At 36.4% G+C, this 14,776-nt stretch overlaps 2 protein-coding genes across 2 annotated transcripts in view; one reads left to right on the forward strand and one right to left on the reverse strand.

The window, feature by feature from the left end:
• Positions 1-9,510, reverse strand: part of rad50 (RAD50 homolog, double strand break repair protein) — a 27,671-nt gene extending 18,161 nt beyond the window's left edge. The window contains exons 1-11 of the mRNA XM_079405347.1: positions 9,400-9,510; positions 9,099-9,253; positions 8,846-8,929; positions 5,660-5,811; positions 5,099-5,284; positions 3,863-4,067; positions 3,483-3,611; positions 2,608-2,773; positions 2,044-2,237; positions 1,647-1,853; positions 1,253-1,435 (exon numbers count right to left, since the gene is read on the reverse strand). Of these exons, the coding sequence (XP_079261473.1) occupies positions 1,253-1,435; positions 1,647-1,853; positions 2,044-2,237; positions 2,608-2,773; positions 3,483-3,611; positions 3,863-4,067; positions 5,099-5,284; positions 5,660-5,811; positions 8,846-8,929; positions 9,099-9,227 (1,635 nt within the window). The 5' untranslated portion in view covers positions 9,228-9,253; positions 9,400-9,510. The remainder of the gene's footprint in view (positions 1-1,252; positions 1,436-1,646; positions 1,854-2,043; positions 2,238-2,607; positions 2,774-3,482; positions 3,612-3,862; positions 4,068-5,098; positions 5,285-5,659; positions 5,812-8,845; positions 8,930-9,098; positions 9,254-9,399) is intronic.
• LOC306862515 (uncharacterized protein) lies at positions 9,126-11,995 on the forward strand. The gene is made up of 5 exons (XM_079405348.1): positions 9,126-10,024; positions 11,123-11,214; positions 11,300-11,347; positions 11,439-11,582; positions 11,673-11,995. The coding sequence occupies exons 1-5, from the start codon at positions 10,009-10,011 to the stop codon at positions 11,811-11,813; spliced, it is 441 nt and encodes a 146-aa protein (XP_079261474.1). The 5' UTR covers positions 9,126-10,008; the 3' UTR covers positions 11,814-11,995.
• Positions 11,996-14,776: the final 2,781 nt, after the last annotated feature.

A 14,776-nucleotide genomic window follows, 5' to 3' on the forward strand; every position in this document is an offset into this window, starting at 1 on the left:
AAAGCTTGCACGTTGGTCTCATTCGCCTTTATAGAAAGTCAGCGACTAGTTACACTAAAGCCCTATTCGGACGGGACTAGTTTTACAGGGGGTCGTTAGAGAAATTTGTGTTTCACAGACGTACTTGGATTTTAATCCCGTCCGAATCTGCCATGTCTGCGTTTTTCTCAGACAACTTCTGTAACAATTCCAGAGCAAATTACCTACTGTTACCTACAGCAAACTCAGTGATCCTCTGAGAAAACTAATCCCGTCCGAATGCAATGTCTGTGATTTTTTTTTCACAACGCGTTTCCTTGTGTGTTTTGGCCAATGTGAATTACCATAGACCTTACCTCGCGCACATTTGATTTCATATTTGCTTCCCGGCAAAGAGAGAGAGAAAAAAAAAACAATAATAAAATCAAGAGCCAGATCACGTAAACTGTTAAGACTTGTAATATCAGCGTCAGGTAAAATTATTTGGGATCATTTCTGCACTCAATTACATAATGTTTTAATTACATATGTAGCCTACCTTTATGAAAATTAAACACGGGTTTACAACAAAATAAATAACCAAAGTAAAAGTCAAGTAACCACACATTAACCTGGTTTAGCTTCACCATGGTATTTGTGTGATTATGGTAATCAATCCGAATCTATAAGCAATGCACGCATACAGAGCGTGAAATTCTCTGAAACGCCCAGATGTCCAAAACAGACCCTCCCACCTCTGTAATAAACACGTAGATGTTAGTCCCGTCCGAATTGGTACAGTTGATAAGCTGTCAGTTGATAAGAATCAAAACTCAAACGTAGTTTAGAAAACTAGTCCCGTTTGAATAGGGCTTAAGTGAAAGTAACATTTTCTTAGCGATAGGTGCTATTTACACTAAATGACAAAATAAGTATTTTCTCAGCGATGTGCTGTTTACACTAAGTGAAAATAGCAAAATATTCTAGTTACACTATGTAAAAGTAGCAGTATTTTCTTTGCAATAATTGTAAAAAGTAGTTTGATCCTATTCACACTTATAAGCAAATGATTCTAATGTTATTAATAGGCGTATTGCGTCAATTTCGTTGTGTTGTGCACTACTGGGCAACCATAATCTGGAGAATATTAGATTATTAGACTGGATGATTTCTGTCCTGCTATTCAGATGTGTTATTGTCCAAAGACATTTATTTTATGTTTGTTGTATTTGTTTTTGGCATTAAAGTGGGGATTGGCCACTAATGGACAAAAAAGTGATGTATGTGAGCTCACCTTGGTCTTCTTGAGCATGTCCATCTGTGTGCGTGCCGCGGTGTGTGTGTTGAGCAATTCCATCTCCTGGTCTAGTTTGCGCTGGGCCTGATCCAGTTTAGTTTTCTCCGTCTGTAGTTCAATTACCTCTGCCTTTAGACTGTCCACTGTACAGGCCTGCACAGCATTATCAAGCTCACGCTCCTATAACACACACACACTTTAAGACATATATCTTAAAGCAATACAGGTGCCACTGATGTTAGTTCTGGTAGATTAATCAGACATTTCTATTTGTTTTTCATTCTACTCATTTATTTTAAAATGTAGACATTTTAGTTAAGGAATCAGTTGAGATATATCTGCATGCTCAAAGCAAGTCATGCGTGATGTAGTGCAGTGGCGCGGGCCTAACCGCTTTCTGAAGTTCAGTTTCTAGCTCCTGTAGTCTGCTTGAGGAGCCCTCGAGTCTTTGGAGGTCAGACTTGATGTTTTTAAGTTCCTGTTGTTTCTTGGCCTGTATGTCTCTCTTCAGTTCAATGGTTCTCTCTAGACCGGTCTTTTTATCGCGGAGATCATCGATGCTTTGCTGCTTCTGTGCCTCTTTCTCCTGCATATCATGCTGAAAACAAATTAAGAAATTATACAAAAAAATGGTTACAATACAAAACATTTTACAATACTAATATTGAATTTATAACTGATAAATAAAAAGTTTTGTGCCTATCTGATTTTATTATTTTCTATATTGACTTCTATATTGAGCACTAAATAAATAAACACCATGATATATAATATAGTTAAAACCATACCATAGTTTGGTTGAGGGCCTCTGTGTCCTGGTCCAGTCTCTCTTTGACTTGTCTGTGGAAGCTTTGGAGCTGTCGCTCATTAAGAGGGGTTCGGTCATAACCCTCCAACTCCAGGAAAGATGCTAAGCTCTTGACCTGGGTGTCCCTCTTTTTAATGTTTTGTGTGTGTCTATCTGCCTCCAACTGTAGACGACCTTCAAACGAACAAAAAATTATGATGAACAGCTCTTAGAAAGAATAAACAACATATGTGCTGCTAAAAGGCAATATGAGCAAAATTACTTGGCCATATTCAAGTGCTTGTGTGTTTAATGTGGTTAAAACATTTTTTTGCCATTAAATCAAAGATGCAATGAACAGATATTCATTGGTTGCAACCCTAGTGTACTCCTACATGAACCTTCCCGAAAAAATCTCTGACTTGCAATAGCTATAAACTAAAAGGACATCATCTTTCGTCTAGTGACTTTTTTAAATATTAGAATCAAATAAACAACAATTTGAGGATTTTTAGAAAACAGATACATAAATCAATCTCTGATGCATAAAGGGAAATCTGACTACCTTGCTCAACTAGCATGTCAGATTTGATGCGGTTCATCCTCTGGCACTCTCGGCCGGCACGATCAAGATCACGCTGGCACTCTGTAAATCTCCGTTCCTTCTCCTTCACAGTCTTCTGGTGGTTCTGATACATGTCCTGCAGCTGATCATCTGTGCCCTGAAACACCTAAAATAGCACAAGGGTTCCTCATGAGGGTTCCTCAATGAATGAACAAATGGTGTGGCGCAAGGCTTTGTCTTAGGCCTCTTTTTTTTTTTAATAAACATGCTCCCTTTAGTTGATATTTTTAGTAAACATGATATAAATTTTCATTGTAATGCAGACAAAAAATGATTTCTCCAGACCTGAAGGTATAAATGCAGAGTGCATACACACAGCAGCGAGTAGTGGAGAGCCCGGGGAGCAATTGGGTGTTCAGTGCCTTGCTCGAGGTCACCTCACTGTGGGTACTGAAGGTGGAGGAGAGCGCTGTACATTCACTCTCCCCAACAGTACTGAGACTTGAACCTGCGACAAGTCTGACTCTCTAACTATTAGGCCGTGACTGCCAATAGATATTATTAATATTAACTAATAATAAATAAGTGTCTCTGTTTTAGAACAATTTAAAGATACAGAAGAAATCTTTGAGGAGTGAAAGAGACTGAACTTGAATAGAAAGATGAGCTTGCAAAAGCAAACCCCTTGTTTCTCCATAAAATGAAAAATGTCACAAGTAGACATCCATTACTGAACATCCTGTACATGTTTTCTGTGAAAAGCACTTCCTCTGCTTTCAGATGATCATTATCTAGCATTTATGACTAATACTGATAGTAGTGAAACTTTCATTACTGATGAATTTTTTATATATATATATACACACTTTGGTTACCTGTTCCATCTTTTCCTCTAGTTCCCGGCTATCATCCTCCATCTGTTTCTTCCTGCTGTCCAAAGCTTTGATGTCAATATCCAACTTCATCACTTTGCTGAGGCTGTTGTCTATGTCATACATCCGATTCTGAAAATATGAGAAAAGTGTGTTTGGAAAATGTGCATAAGCCTTTGGGTTAAAATTTAACTGTGGTATATGCTGTAACTGGTACCGTAATATGCATTAAAATCACATACATTAAATACATTTTTAAAAATTAATTTAGCAAAACAATGAACTGCCACAGACCTCAAAGAGAGAAAAAAAAAGAAAATCCCATGGCATTTAATCTTTTGAGTCAGCATAAAAATTGGTGTCACAAATTCTTTGTGTCTCACCTCCAGTGGGTCAATCTGACTCTCGATGCGTTGGACACTTTCTTTAGAGGAAGCCAGATGAGCCTCTTTTGTAGACAGCTGCTCTCTAATCTCTTGGGCTTTATCTTTGTTCTGTTTCAGGTACTTGAGCTCTGTCTGGCAGGTTTTGACAATGCCGGCCTGTTTGATCCTCAGTGTCCGCAGAGTATCTAATACCTTAATGTACCTTAAAGCAAAGATTTTGGTTATTTTCAGGCATTTATCTGTGATGCTACCTTAGTATATGTAAAAGACATCATACGAAAAGTCATACGAAATGGTAAAGAAAAGAAACTGAATAACTACAAATTTAGTTTAATCGGGTTTTACCAAATAATGAATTTCAGTTAGCCTGCTCAACAATATATTTGCATGGATAATTAAAAAGATATAATTAGTTGGGGGTTGCACAAATTAATCAAATAATGAATCCACTGAATGTCCACTGTTTCAGTTGTAACCGAGCAAAGATAGATTTACTAGCTTTCCAAAAACACATTAATAAACACTCATTTAGCACCACCTACTGGTGTAAGAGCATTTACAAAACATACTGTATATTGTGTAGATATTAGCAAGAACCAATCTTCCTAGATCTTTTGAGATAAAATGGCTTGGTGAACATACAGTAAACTTCCAAAAGAAACAAACAAACAAACAACATTATTGATAAAACAAAAATAAGAAAGCAGAGAATGCAAGCAGTCAGAGATGATGTAAAACGAAAAACTAAAATATGATGCAAATTGTAGACCTTAGGGAGGAAAAAATATATATTTGACCCTGGACCACAAAACCAGTCATAAGTAGCACGGGTATATTTGTAGCAATAGCCAACCAAAAATCAAAATTATAGATAGTTTTTTTTTTCCATTAGGATATTAAGTAGCTAAAGATCATTTTCCATGAAGATATTTTGTACATTTCCAAGCATAAATATATCAAAACTTAATTTTTGATTAGTAATATGCATTGCTTCATTTGGACAACTTTAAAGGTGATTTTCTCAACATTTGAATTTTTCTGCACCCTCAGATTCCAGATTTTCAAATAGTTGTATCTCGGCCAAATATTATCCGATCCTAACAAACCACACATCAATGGAAAGCTTATTTATTCAGCTTTCAGAAAATTTGACTTATGGTTTTGTGTTCCAGGGTCACATATGACTGAATGACAGAGGCTTCGGGGAGAAACCTGCTGTCCAGATCAACATACCTTGTGGCTGAGAAAATGTCATCAAACTTCTGCTTGAGGGCTTTTCCTTCACTGAGAGGCCAGTTGGACTCCTCTTGGTGGCAGAAGATGACATGGTTGATAACAGCCTTGGAGACGCCCAGCGCTGATATCATCTCACGGTCCATTTCAGCACATTTAGAGCTCAGGCCCACTTTCTCTCCGTGCCTGACAGAAAGAGAGGTCAAGACATATTAATGACAAATGTGGTCCTTCAGACAGGGACCATAATGTACAAATTTCAATACACAAGGAGCAAAAAATTGGTAGTAAAACATTTTTATTGATTGATCAAAATTAAGTAAAACATTTTTAATGTTACAAGCTTTTTCTATTCCAAATAATGCTGTTTTTTTCCTTTCTATTATTAAGAATCCTGAAAAAAATGTATTATGATTTGCACTAAAATATTAAGCAGCGCAACTTCATCATTAATAAAAATAGCAAATGTTTCTTGAGCTGCAACTTCAGCTTTTCGATCACAGTATTTCTAATCAAATAAATGACTTTTAAACAGTAGAGTATGACACGTGTAAAACCTACTTGAATCTTGTAATAACACCCTCAAGGGTTTTGAACTCTGTTTTCTTGCCCTTCTGTGTGCTTTGCATAGACCTCTGGACAGCCACAGGATCGCCATTCACGTCTCTAAACTGGAGTCTGATCTGTGCCCGTACATCTGTCTCATGGGCATCCTACAACAGACCAACATTAGCATTAACACACGTAGTTATCATTAGTTTTTGTTCACACAAAAAACAATAACCAAGTTATACAAAATAGTTCTATTAAGAGAGTACACACTACAAATATAACGATAATCGCATAGAGGAATGATGGATTCAGAATCACTTTCAATTTACTTTTTTTTTTCCAGTCGATGAGCGATACAAATTGTCAGCCAATCAGAACCCTTCCTGCTTTAAAGAGCTCTAGCATTAAAAGTGGCTGTTTATAATAAACAGGGCCTACATTCACAAAACATCTTAAGGCTAAAAGTAGCTCATAACTCTCACTAATTAAATCACTAAGACCAAGCCACAAACTATTCCTAAAATGGCTGTTGCTGGCAATCTGCCTCTGAACGTAAACATTTAAGAAACATTTGATGATAATGAGCTTATAAAAAGGTATCACCTTTGGTTCTGGTTACCCCAACTCCGAATTTTCCTTTGATTATATCCTTGTTTTCATTAACCAATTGGGCTAGAAGTAACAGATGTTCTAGCGTACTTTTTTTTTTTTTACGTTTGCATTTATTACCATCAGCCATGATTATTCTACTCTGTTCATTAAAGGGCTGTTTATAAGCATATCTGCTAATTGTTTACGAGAAGCCGACATGTAAGAGGCTGACAATAAGCTGAACATGTACTCGTTTAATTAGTGACACTTATCCTGTATTTTAAAATCTTTATTTCAATATGGCAACATAATATCATGCTCTACAATATTTCCATGAATAAATCTCTGAAAGAGACTATCAGCCAATCACTGTGTGTATAGTTAATAAGCATGCTGACATCATCCATAGCAACGAGGTCAACCTGGGCCCGTATCCACAAAACATTTTCTCTTATCACTAAGAGCTCTCCTAAATAGCAGTAAAAGTTTTTAGCCAAGAGTTTTCTCTTATAACTTATTCACAAAGCTGCTGAGACAAACTTTTACTAAGGAATAGAGAGTAAGGGGGCGGGGTTGACCTTGTTGCTATGGATGACATAAGCATGCTTATTAACTATGCACACAGTGATTGGCTGATAGGATAGGGGCGGGGTCTCTGTCAGAGATTAAGTCATAGAAATATTGTAGAGCACGATATTAAATTGCCATATCCAAATAAAGCTTTAAAAATTATGTTAATTGCCACATTCAAATAAAGATTTTAACATGCAGGCTAAGTGTCACTAATTAAATAAGTATATGTTCAGATAATTGTCAGTCTCTTACATGTATGCTTCTTGTAGCGGATGCATATAAACCGCCTTTTAATTAACAGCTGATAGTAAGACATGCAAACGCAAAAGAAAACCAAACTGGACGCAAGAAACATCTGTTACTTCTTGCCCAACTGGTTAATGAAAAGGATATAATCAAAGGAAAATTTGGAGTTGGGATAACCTCCAAACCCTAACGGTGATACCGTATTAAAGGCTCATTATTGTCAAATGTTTATATTCTGAGCCAGATTGCCGGCAACAGCCATTTTAGGATAGCTGTGAGTTGGTCTTAGTGACTTAGGAGTCCTCTTGACTACTCCTAACGTTTCACAGATTTAGGACCTAGTTTTAGCACTAAAACGTTTTGTGAAATACTCTTAAGAGTAAAAATTTAGGACTCCCACGCCCACTATTTTTAAGATTTTTTTGAAGAGTTAGGAGATACTTTTAGCCTTAAGATGTTTTGTGAATACGGGCCTAGGGCCCATATTCCTAAATATTCTAAGAATCCTTTTAGAGAGCTCTTAATTTAGCTTAAAAATGTCTAACTAGGAGTCTTAGCTTAAAAGTGATTCACGACCAATCTGGGAGCAACTCCAAGCGAGGAAAAGACAAAAAGTTTTATCTTAGTGAGGAGGCGGGGCTGACCCCTTTACTAGCGATGACACATTCTTTTGAAGACTGTGATTGGTTTGTTGTCCAAGAAGGAAATAAAAGAGCGCTTTTAAGAGTAGGGTTTAAGCCTTCACTTGTAATTTTTCCTGTTTTACCGTACTCTCTCTCTCTCACACACACCCACACATTACATATAATATATATATTTTTTTTATTTACCATGCTGTCATACTTACCGTATTTTATAGGAAATGAACAGAGACATAGCCTAATAAGTGCTGTAACAGACCCAAATCATCACTGCTGCATAGTTGCATTTTTCCAGTTGCCAAATATGTTAAAGTAGTGATTACGTCCATTTCTGGAGCTATGGCATTTCTGCGCGGTGTCGGAGATGTTAGCGTGTCTCTAATAAGATCGGTCACAAACATTTCTTCTCCCTCTTCATGTTTCGTCCATTTTCTCCACTGCTAAAGAAACTCTTAAGCCCCTTAAAAACTATTTTGGACCTTAAGACCTCTTTTTAAATGGTTTTTCTTTTTTCTTTACTAGGATGTTTTCTTTCATTTTAAGAGGAAACACCCACATTTCTAAGAATATTCTTAGAATTTTGTTACTAGGAGCAACTCTTAGCACTATAATTTTTCACAAATACGGGGCCCTGACTTCTGAGAATTTTCTTCACCGCACAGAAATGCCATAGCGTCAGAAACGGACGTAATCACTACATTAACATATTTGGCAGCTGGAAAAATGCAAGTATGCAGCAGTGATGATTTGGGTCTGTTACAGCACTTATGTTGCTGTTCATTTCCTATAAAATACAGTAAGTATGACAGCATGGTAAATAAAAAATAAAGAATATATATACTTATATAATGTGTGTGTGTGTGTGTGAGAGAGAGAGCTAGCAACGGGGATAAAATATAAGATAAAAGTTTTTTCCTCGCTCAGAGTTGCTCTCAGATTGGTCCTGAATCACTTTTAAGCTAAGACTCCTAGTTAGACATTTTTAAGCTAAATTAGGAGCTCTCTAAAAGGATTCGTATAATCTGTAGGAATACGGGCCGTGATCTTTATTTTGCATTGGTGTGGATGCTAATATAGTTATCATTATTGATGGGAAGGGGCCTTAAAACATGCACATTTGCATTAGTCACGTCAAAAGACCTACTTTGGGATCATGGACAAATGTGCTTCCTTTACTTCCTGGTGGAAAGTCTCCTGAAGTGATGTACTTGAGACACTCAATGATGGTCTGCAAGTCACAAAAAAAATATAGTTCAATATTATTTCAGAGTTTTTTATTATATTATGTAGTTACTGGTAGATATAACTTCTATATATAAATATTTAAGCATCATAAATGTGTTATATTGGCTATGTATGCATTTTATCAGCATCATGACTGACAGCAATATACAAACCGTTTTTCCAGCTCCATTAGGTCCCACAAGGACCGTCAGAGGGCTGAAGAAGGTGATCACTTGTTTGTCTTTATCCTCAACTCCAAAACTCCTTATTCCCAGGATACTCATCTTTTCAATCTTAGACATTTTGGACCAGTGCTTTGAATTGTAGCCTTGAAGTGATATAAAATTAAATGCAGTGAAAAATTACTTATATGTAGTTTCATAACGCGTTCAGATAATAACGATGCAGCTGGCCTAGCAAAGATATAAAAACATCAAAAGGGAAATTAAACAGCATATAATTGTATTAGAATACCTCACACAGGATAAACAAGGATGTAAGCTCCACATAAACAGAAGTTCGGAATTGTTTTGACCGCACACACTCAATCGTGTGTTTCCCGCGTCGGCGCAGTGACGTACTTCCGCATTCAAGTCGCCGTCACATTATACATCAAGAAACTACAAATCCCAGAATGCACAGTGATCATTTAATAACGAATGCTTGAAATACAAGTGAATATATTTATAATTACATAATATTGCAAAAGAATGATATTCACTTATTTCCCCCAAAGCCTATGACCACACAAATGCAATTTAATTTAATTAATTTTTTTGACTATTATTGCCCACATTAAAACAGCTATTTAGAACAATATCAGCTTAGTAGCTGTGAACTGTGATTGAGGACGAATATGGTTTATTAGCAGCTCACGTTTAGCTATAAAAACGCTGATGTCACTCTCCCGAGGAAACCGCCTTGTCAGTTCAATATATTAAACGTGAATACTACTAAAGTTTTGTCCCTGAAGAACATGAAGCATGTGTGAAGCAAAGGTCGGAATGTGTCGCTCTTCAAGGTTTTCAAAGGAACTGTAAACCTCCACACACAATCGCTCAGATCTGCACAACCTTCCTTCTCATGCTGTCTCTTGTCTGTAAGTACTCCAAACCACAATCACAATTATTTTGCCTAAATCCTCATAATATGGAGCAGGAGAACAGTTTGACGCACATTCTTTGTTATGTGGTCTCGTTTGGTATCTTCTCAAAACGACAAATTACTAATTTATTCTCAGTTATATTTTATACAAATATATATTTTCAAGATCACAGTGATTTTGGCATATTCTGATGTTTATATTCCCATTCATAAGACGTGTAGAATTTTTATTATTTTTTTATTTATTTTATTTTTAAAGTTTTATTGTCGTTGTTGTACCACATCCATCCGCTTGGTGGTGCTGTTTCACGAACAGCTGGTGTACTGAATAACTTAAAGAGACATTTCACCCAAAAATGATAATTTGGCCATAAATTTACCATCATGTCCTGTACTACATTCTGTTCAGTTTATTACCAACACCGCAGGTTGCAGTTTTGTAGAAGTAGCCTGCTGTAGGTTTATAGATAACGGAGATCTTAATATGAAGAGACACTAAAACCTATTAACAATTTGCAAATCAAATTCAATTTGAAGAGTGAGTAGAGTCACGAGAGAGAGAAAAAGCAGAATCAGTTTGTTAGTGAATGTTAATAGTAACTTGAAACTGTGAAAGATACATTTAGAAATATTTTAAGTATGAAATACTCAGAGACACTGTTATACTTAATATATATTTAATATTTATGATATTTTACAATTATTTTCAGCAGCCATTTGAAAAGTCATTTTAAATTGTATTTATATTTCACAATATTACAGTGTATTTTGAATGAAATAAATGCAGTCATGGTGAGCACAAGATTTTCAAGAATCAACATTTTAAATGCTCATCAAGGCTGCATTTATTTGCTCAAAAATGCAATAAAAACGGTAATAGTGTGAAATGTTGTTGCAATTTAAAATAGCTGTTTTCTATTTTAATGTTTTAAAATATTATTACTGTGATCATTCAGGCAAATAAATCTATTATTATAAATTATAATTTGTTTTCACCGTATTACTGTTTTACTTTATTTTTGAGCAAATAACTGCAGCATCGGTGAGCAAAAGAAACTTACATTAAAAATCATGTGCTGGTTTTTCTTTATAGCATTGCAGCACATGGGTAAGGGGGATGACGCTTTACGTGAGGCACTTTATCATCTTCGAGACCTCATGGATTATGCACATCTCTTCACATTTGTAAGTACCATGCTTTAACATATTCATGGCATCTTATTTCTACATTCACAGTGTAAATAATTATTATTTCCTGCATCTTTTAAAGAACATAAACGTGATATACATGCCGAATGTGCATATTGAAAGCGGGGAGGTGAGTTTTTGGTACCTTAACAGGGAAATATATCAGATTTGTGTGTTTGAGATGCCATATATCTGAGCAAGACTGGGCCTGTTTTCTTCAGATGTGCAGCTGTAAAGAGTTTATTGCTCAAGAGCTTCTGAAGACATTAGTTTCAGCTGAAATTACTGATCAAGACGCTGCTGTTGAAGCACGCACTGCACTTAGACTGTTACAGCACAATATCAGATTTCTCCTTCAGAATCCGGTAAGTGATTTCTCTCGTGTGTTTTGGAAGTTGGCCCAATGATGTATTCACGTGTGTGAATTTTTTTTTCTCTTTATGTTATTTTGCAAGATTGGAGAACACTGTCTGAAAGACGAAGTCATGGTTCGCAAGACTAATTTGAGGATTAATCAAGAGTTGATGTTCATTCGTCGATGTTTCACATTTTTCCAGGATTGGATGTCCAAATGCATAACCGGCAGTGACTTTTGATTCATTCACTCTGACCTCCGTCGAGTTGATTATATTAAATAACCATTTAAATATCTATTACTTTTATAAATGGCTTAACGGGACAACCTAAAATTTGAAATCTAATAATGCTAAAAGCTTTCAGCCATGTTACTATGTGATTTGTTTCAAAATATTGCAATAAATAATAATGTGTGAGCGTGACTTGGAAAGCTTTATTTTTGTCTGCTTTCATGCACTTTATTTATTTAGATAACTTATTGGTAGGACAGTAGAGGGCAGTGTTAAACTTCCATGGAATGCCACTTCATTTTAACACAGTGTGGGAGAACACATCTAGTAGTTCTGAATGAATTGAAGTTGGACATGATTAGATTAGGAAGTAGTTACATCCTTATATCTTAAAAGCAGTGCAAATTAACATTTAGTTTCTGTTTCCTGTCTGGCTCAGATTGCTCTATTAGCTCCTCTCTGGCCGTTTTGCAACAAGCTTTACACACCTGGATTGGGGGATTTTCTGCCATTTCTTCTTTGCAAATCCTCTCAAGCTCGGTCAGGTTGGATGGGGACAGTCGGTCAACAGTCTAGACAAGGCCCTTCTCCATAAATTGCTCAGTTTGGCTGGGCGACCAGTCCTGGTTGTGCCAAACCTCTTTCTTTTGAAAATTATGGAAGCCACTGTGCTCTTGAGAACCTTCAATGCAGCAGATTTAAAAAAAAAAAAAAATTTATAGCCTTTCCCAGATCTGTGCCTCGATACAATCCTGTCACTGAGCTCTGCAGGCAGCTCCTTTGACCTCATGGCTTGGTTTTCGCTCTGATATGTATTGTCAGCTATGAGCCCTTTTATAGAGAGGTGTGTGCCTTTCCAAATCATGTCCAGTCACAGGTGGACTCCAACCAATGTATCTCAGCAATTATCAATAAATTTACAGACATTTCTAAAATTCTATTTTCACTTTGTCATTGAGTGTAGATTAAACAATAGTAGTATCAGGCTGCAGTACAACAAAACTGAAAAAAGTGAAGGGGGTCTGAATACTGAATGCACTGTATATGAATGAAAAAAAATAAATAGTTATAAATCCAGAGGAAGTACAGCATGAAAACAAGGTAACTGTTCCATTCAGCAGTCATCAGTGTGTCAGTATGGGAGACTGTATGGTGTCTCATAAGTCTTCTGTTTGGTTATAATTAAAAACAACAGGGTGCCACTGAACACGGTAAAAGTTGATTCAATGTACAAAACATATAAAGGCATAAAGTACCTGTAGCCCTGCAGCCAACACACACACATTTCCTTTTCAGGATCCTGAAACAAAAGTGCAGGCAGGTGAAGTGGGGTACGTGGGCAGGAAGTTATTTTGAGGTGAGTTGGGAAGCAAATCAGCTGGATCCGTGGGGAATCGGATGGTTTCTAGCAGACACTACACAGCTCTGTTACACAAAAGAGAGACAGCGAGAGAGGAGGCAGCTCTAGCACTGATTTAACAAGCTTCAGCTAAGACAGATGTTATCTTTTCCTGCCCTGACTCTACATGTGGAGACATTGGCTGTGTCTGAAATCTAATGAGAAAAAAAAAAAAACTGCAGAAAAAAGAAGGCATCAGGGCATGCGATTAAAAATCCAGTTGATTGTCATCTTACAGTAAGATTCAATATCTACTGAAAAACAAGCATTATATTAAAATATATTTGTGCGCACCAAATATTTATTTAAACCAAAATACAGCAAAAATATATCTGGTAGTGTATATTCATATAAAAAAATGAACGTAGCACATTGAGCCGTGATGTTCATGGAGGTGGAGAAGGTATGAGTCTGGCATCTTTCTCCCTCTCTATACATTACATAAAAGCACTAAATAAGCAAAACTATTTGTTTGTAATCTCATTTACAACCTTGATTCAGTAGTTTTTATTCAGCTCCTATCTTTTATTGCAAGTATCACTCAAGTTATGTTCAGAATGGTATACAGTAATTTATGTCATACAGTTTCTGAATTATGCTGTATGTATGTGCATACATTGTGCACAGTGTATGAATAATGTATGTACAGCGCAGTATCAGATAGATAATACAGGGAGTCCACACGTACATGTATGAACTTGGGGCTATTATAATAGGAAATATGATGCCTGTATCTTGCCTTACAGTTAAAAGCCAATGCACAACGCTTAATGGAAGTCTTGCCTTAAGTTAATGAACCAGTCATCTCTTTTTTTATCATTCATTTGCATGATTTGAGACAAAGAAGCACAATTTATACTATTTATTCTTCATTTGAAATATTTTATTAGAATGTAAACTTGACCAACAATTTTGTAGCATTTGATCTTTCCTCTTTCAAGCTGTACTTCCAAGGCTGGAAATAGTTGCTTGGGGGTGTTATGAATATTGCCACCCAGCAGACTGACTTGCCCTAAAGGGACTTTGACAGTAGAGTAGTATTTCATTCCAGTCGTCCGTTTTGCATAAAGCAGAATATCTTGTTCATGTCTCACATCAGTGGCCAGGAGCATTCTGCATGAGGTGTTGCATGCTAGCTAGGGATCAAAGACCAGAACCTCAGTGAGTTCAGGAGATGAGAGGAGATGTCAGTGACCCGGGTGAAACTTCTGCAGGTCCACCTGAATAATTATTTTTTTCATCAATCTAGACTCTCAGATAAATTATAGATTGTACTTAAAAGAGAAAAATCCTTCAAGGCGTTGACTGAATGACCCTCAACTTTTTAAGTTACTTATGCTGCACAATTTTAGACAATCTAACAATGGCCTAGTAACAACACCCAACCCAGGCTGACCTGTGGCAACATTTCTTCTCCATTGCTGCTTGCACATTTTGCCTCACTTTGAAAGTGAAGTCCAGTGAGTGGTGATAAAAACATGTTTAGTTTTATCCAAAATGGATAAATATAAATCTGTCAAAGTTTTATTACGTTGATTGTACATATTGCGGGAGTTCAGAAATGAAATGTCCA

This window comes from Barbus barbus, assembly GCF_936440315.1.
Source record: "Barbus barbus genome assembly, chromosome: 43".
Classification (NCBI taxonomy): Eukaryota; Metazoa; Chordata; class Actinopteri; order Cypriniformes; family Cyprinidae; genus Barbus; species Barbus barbus.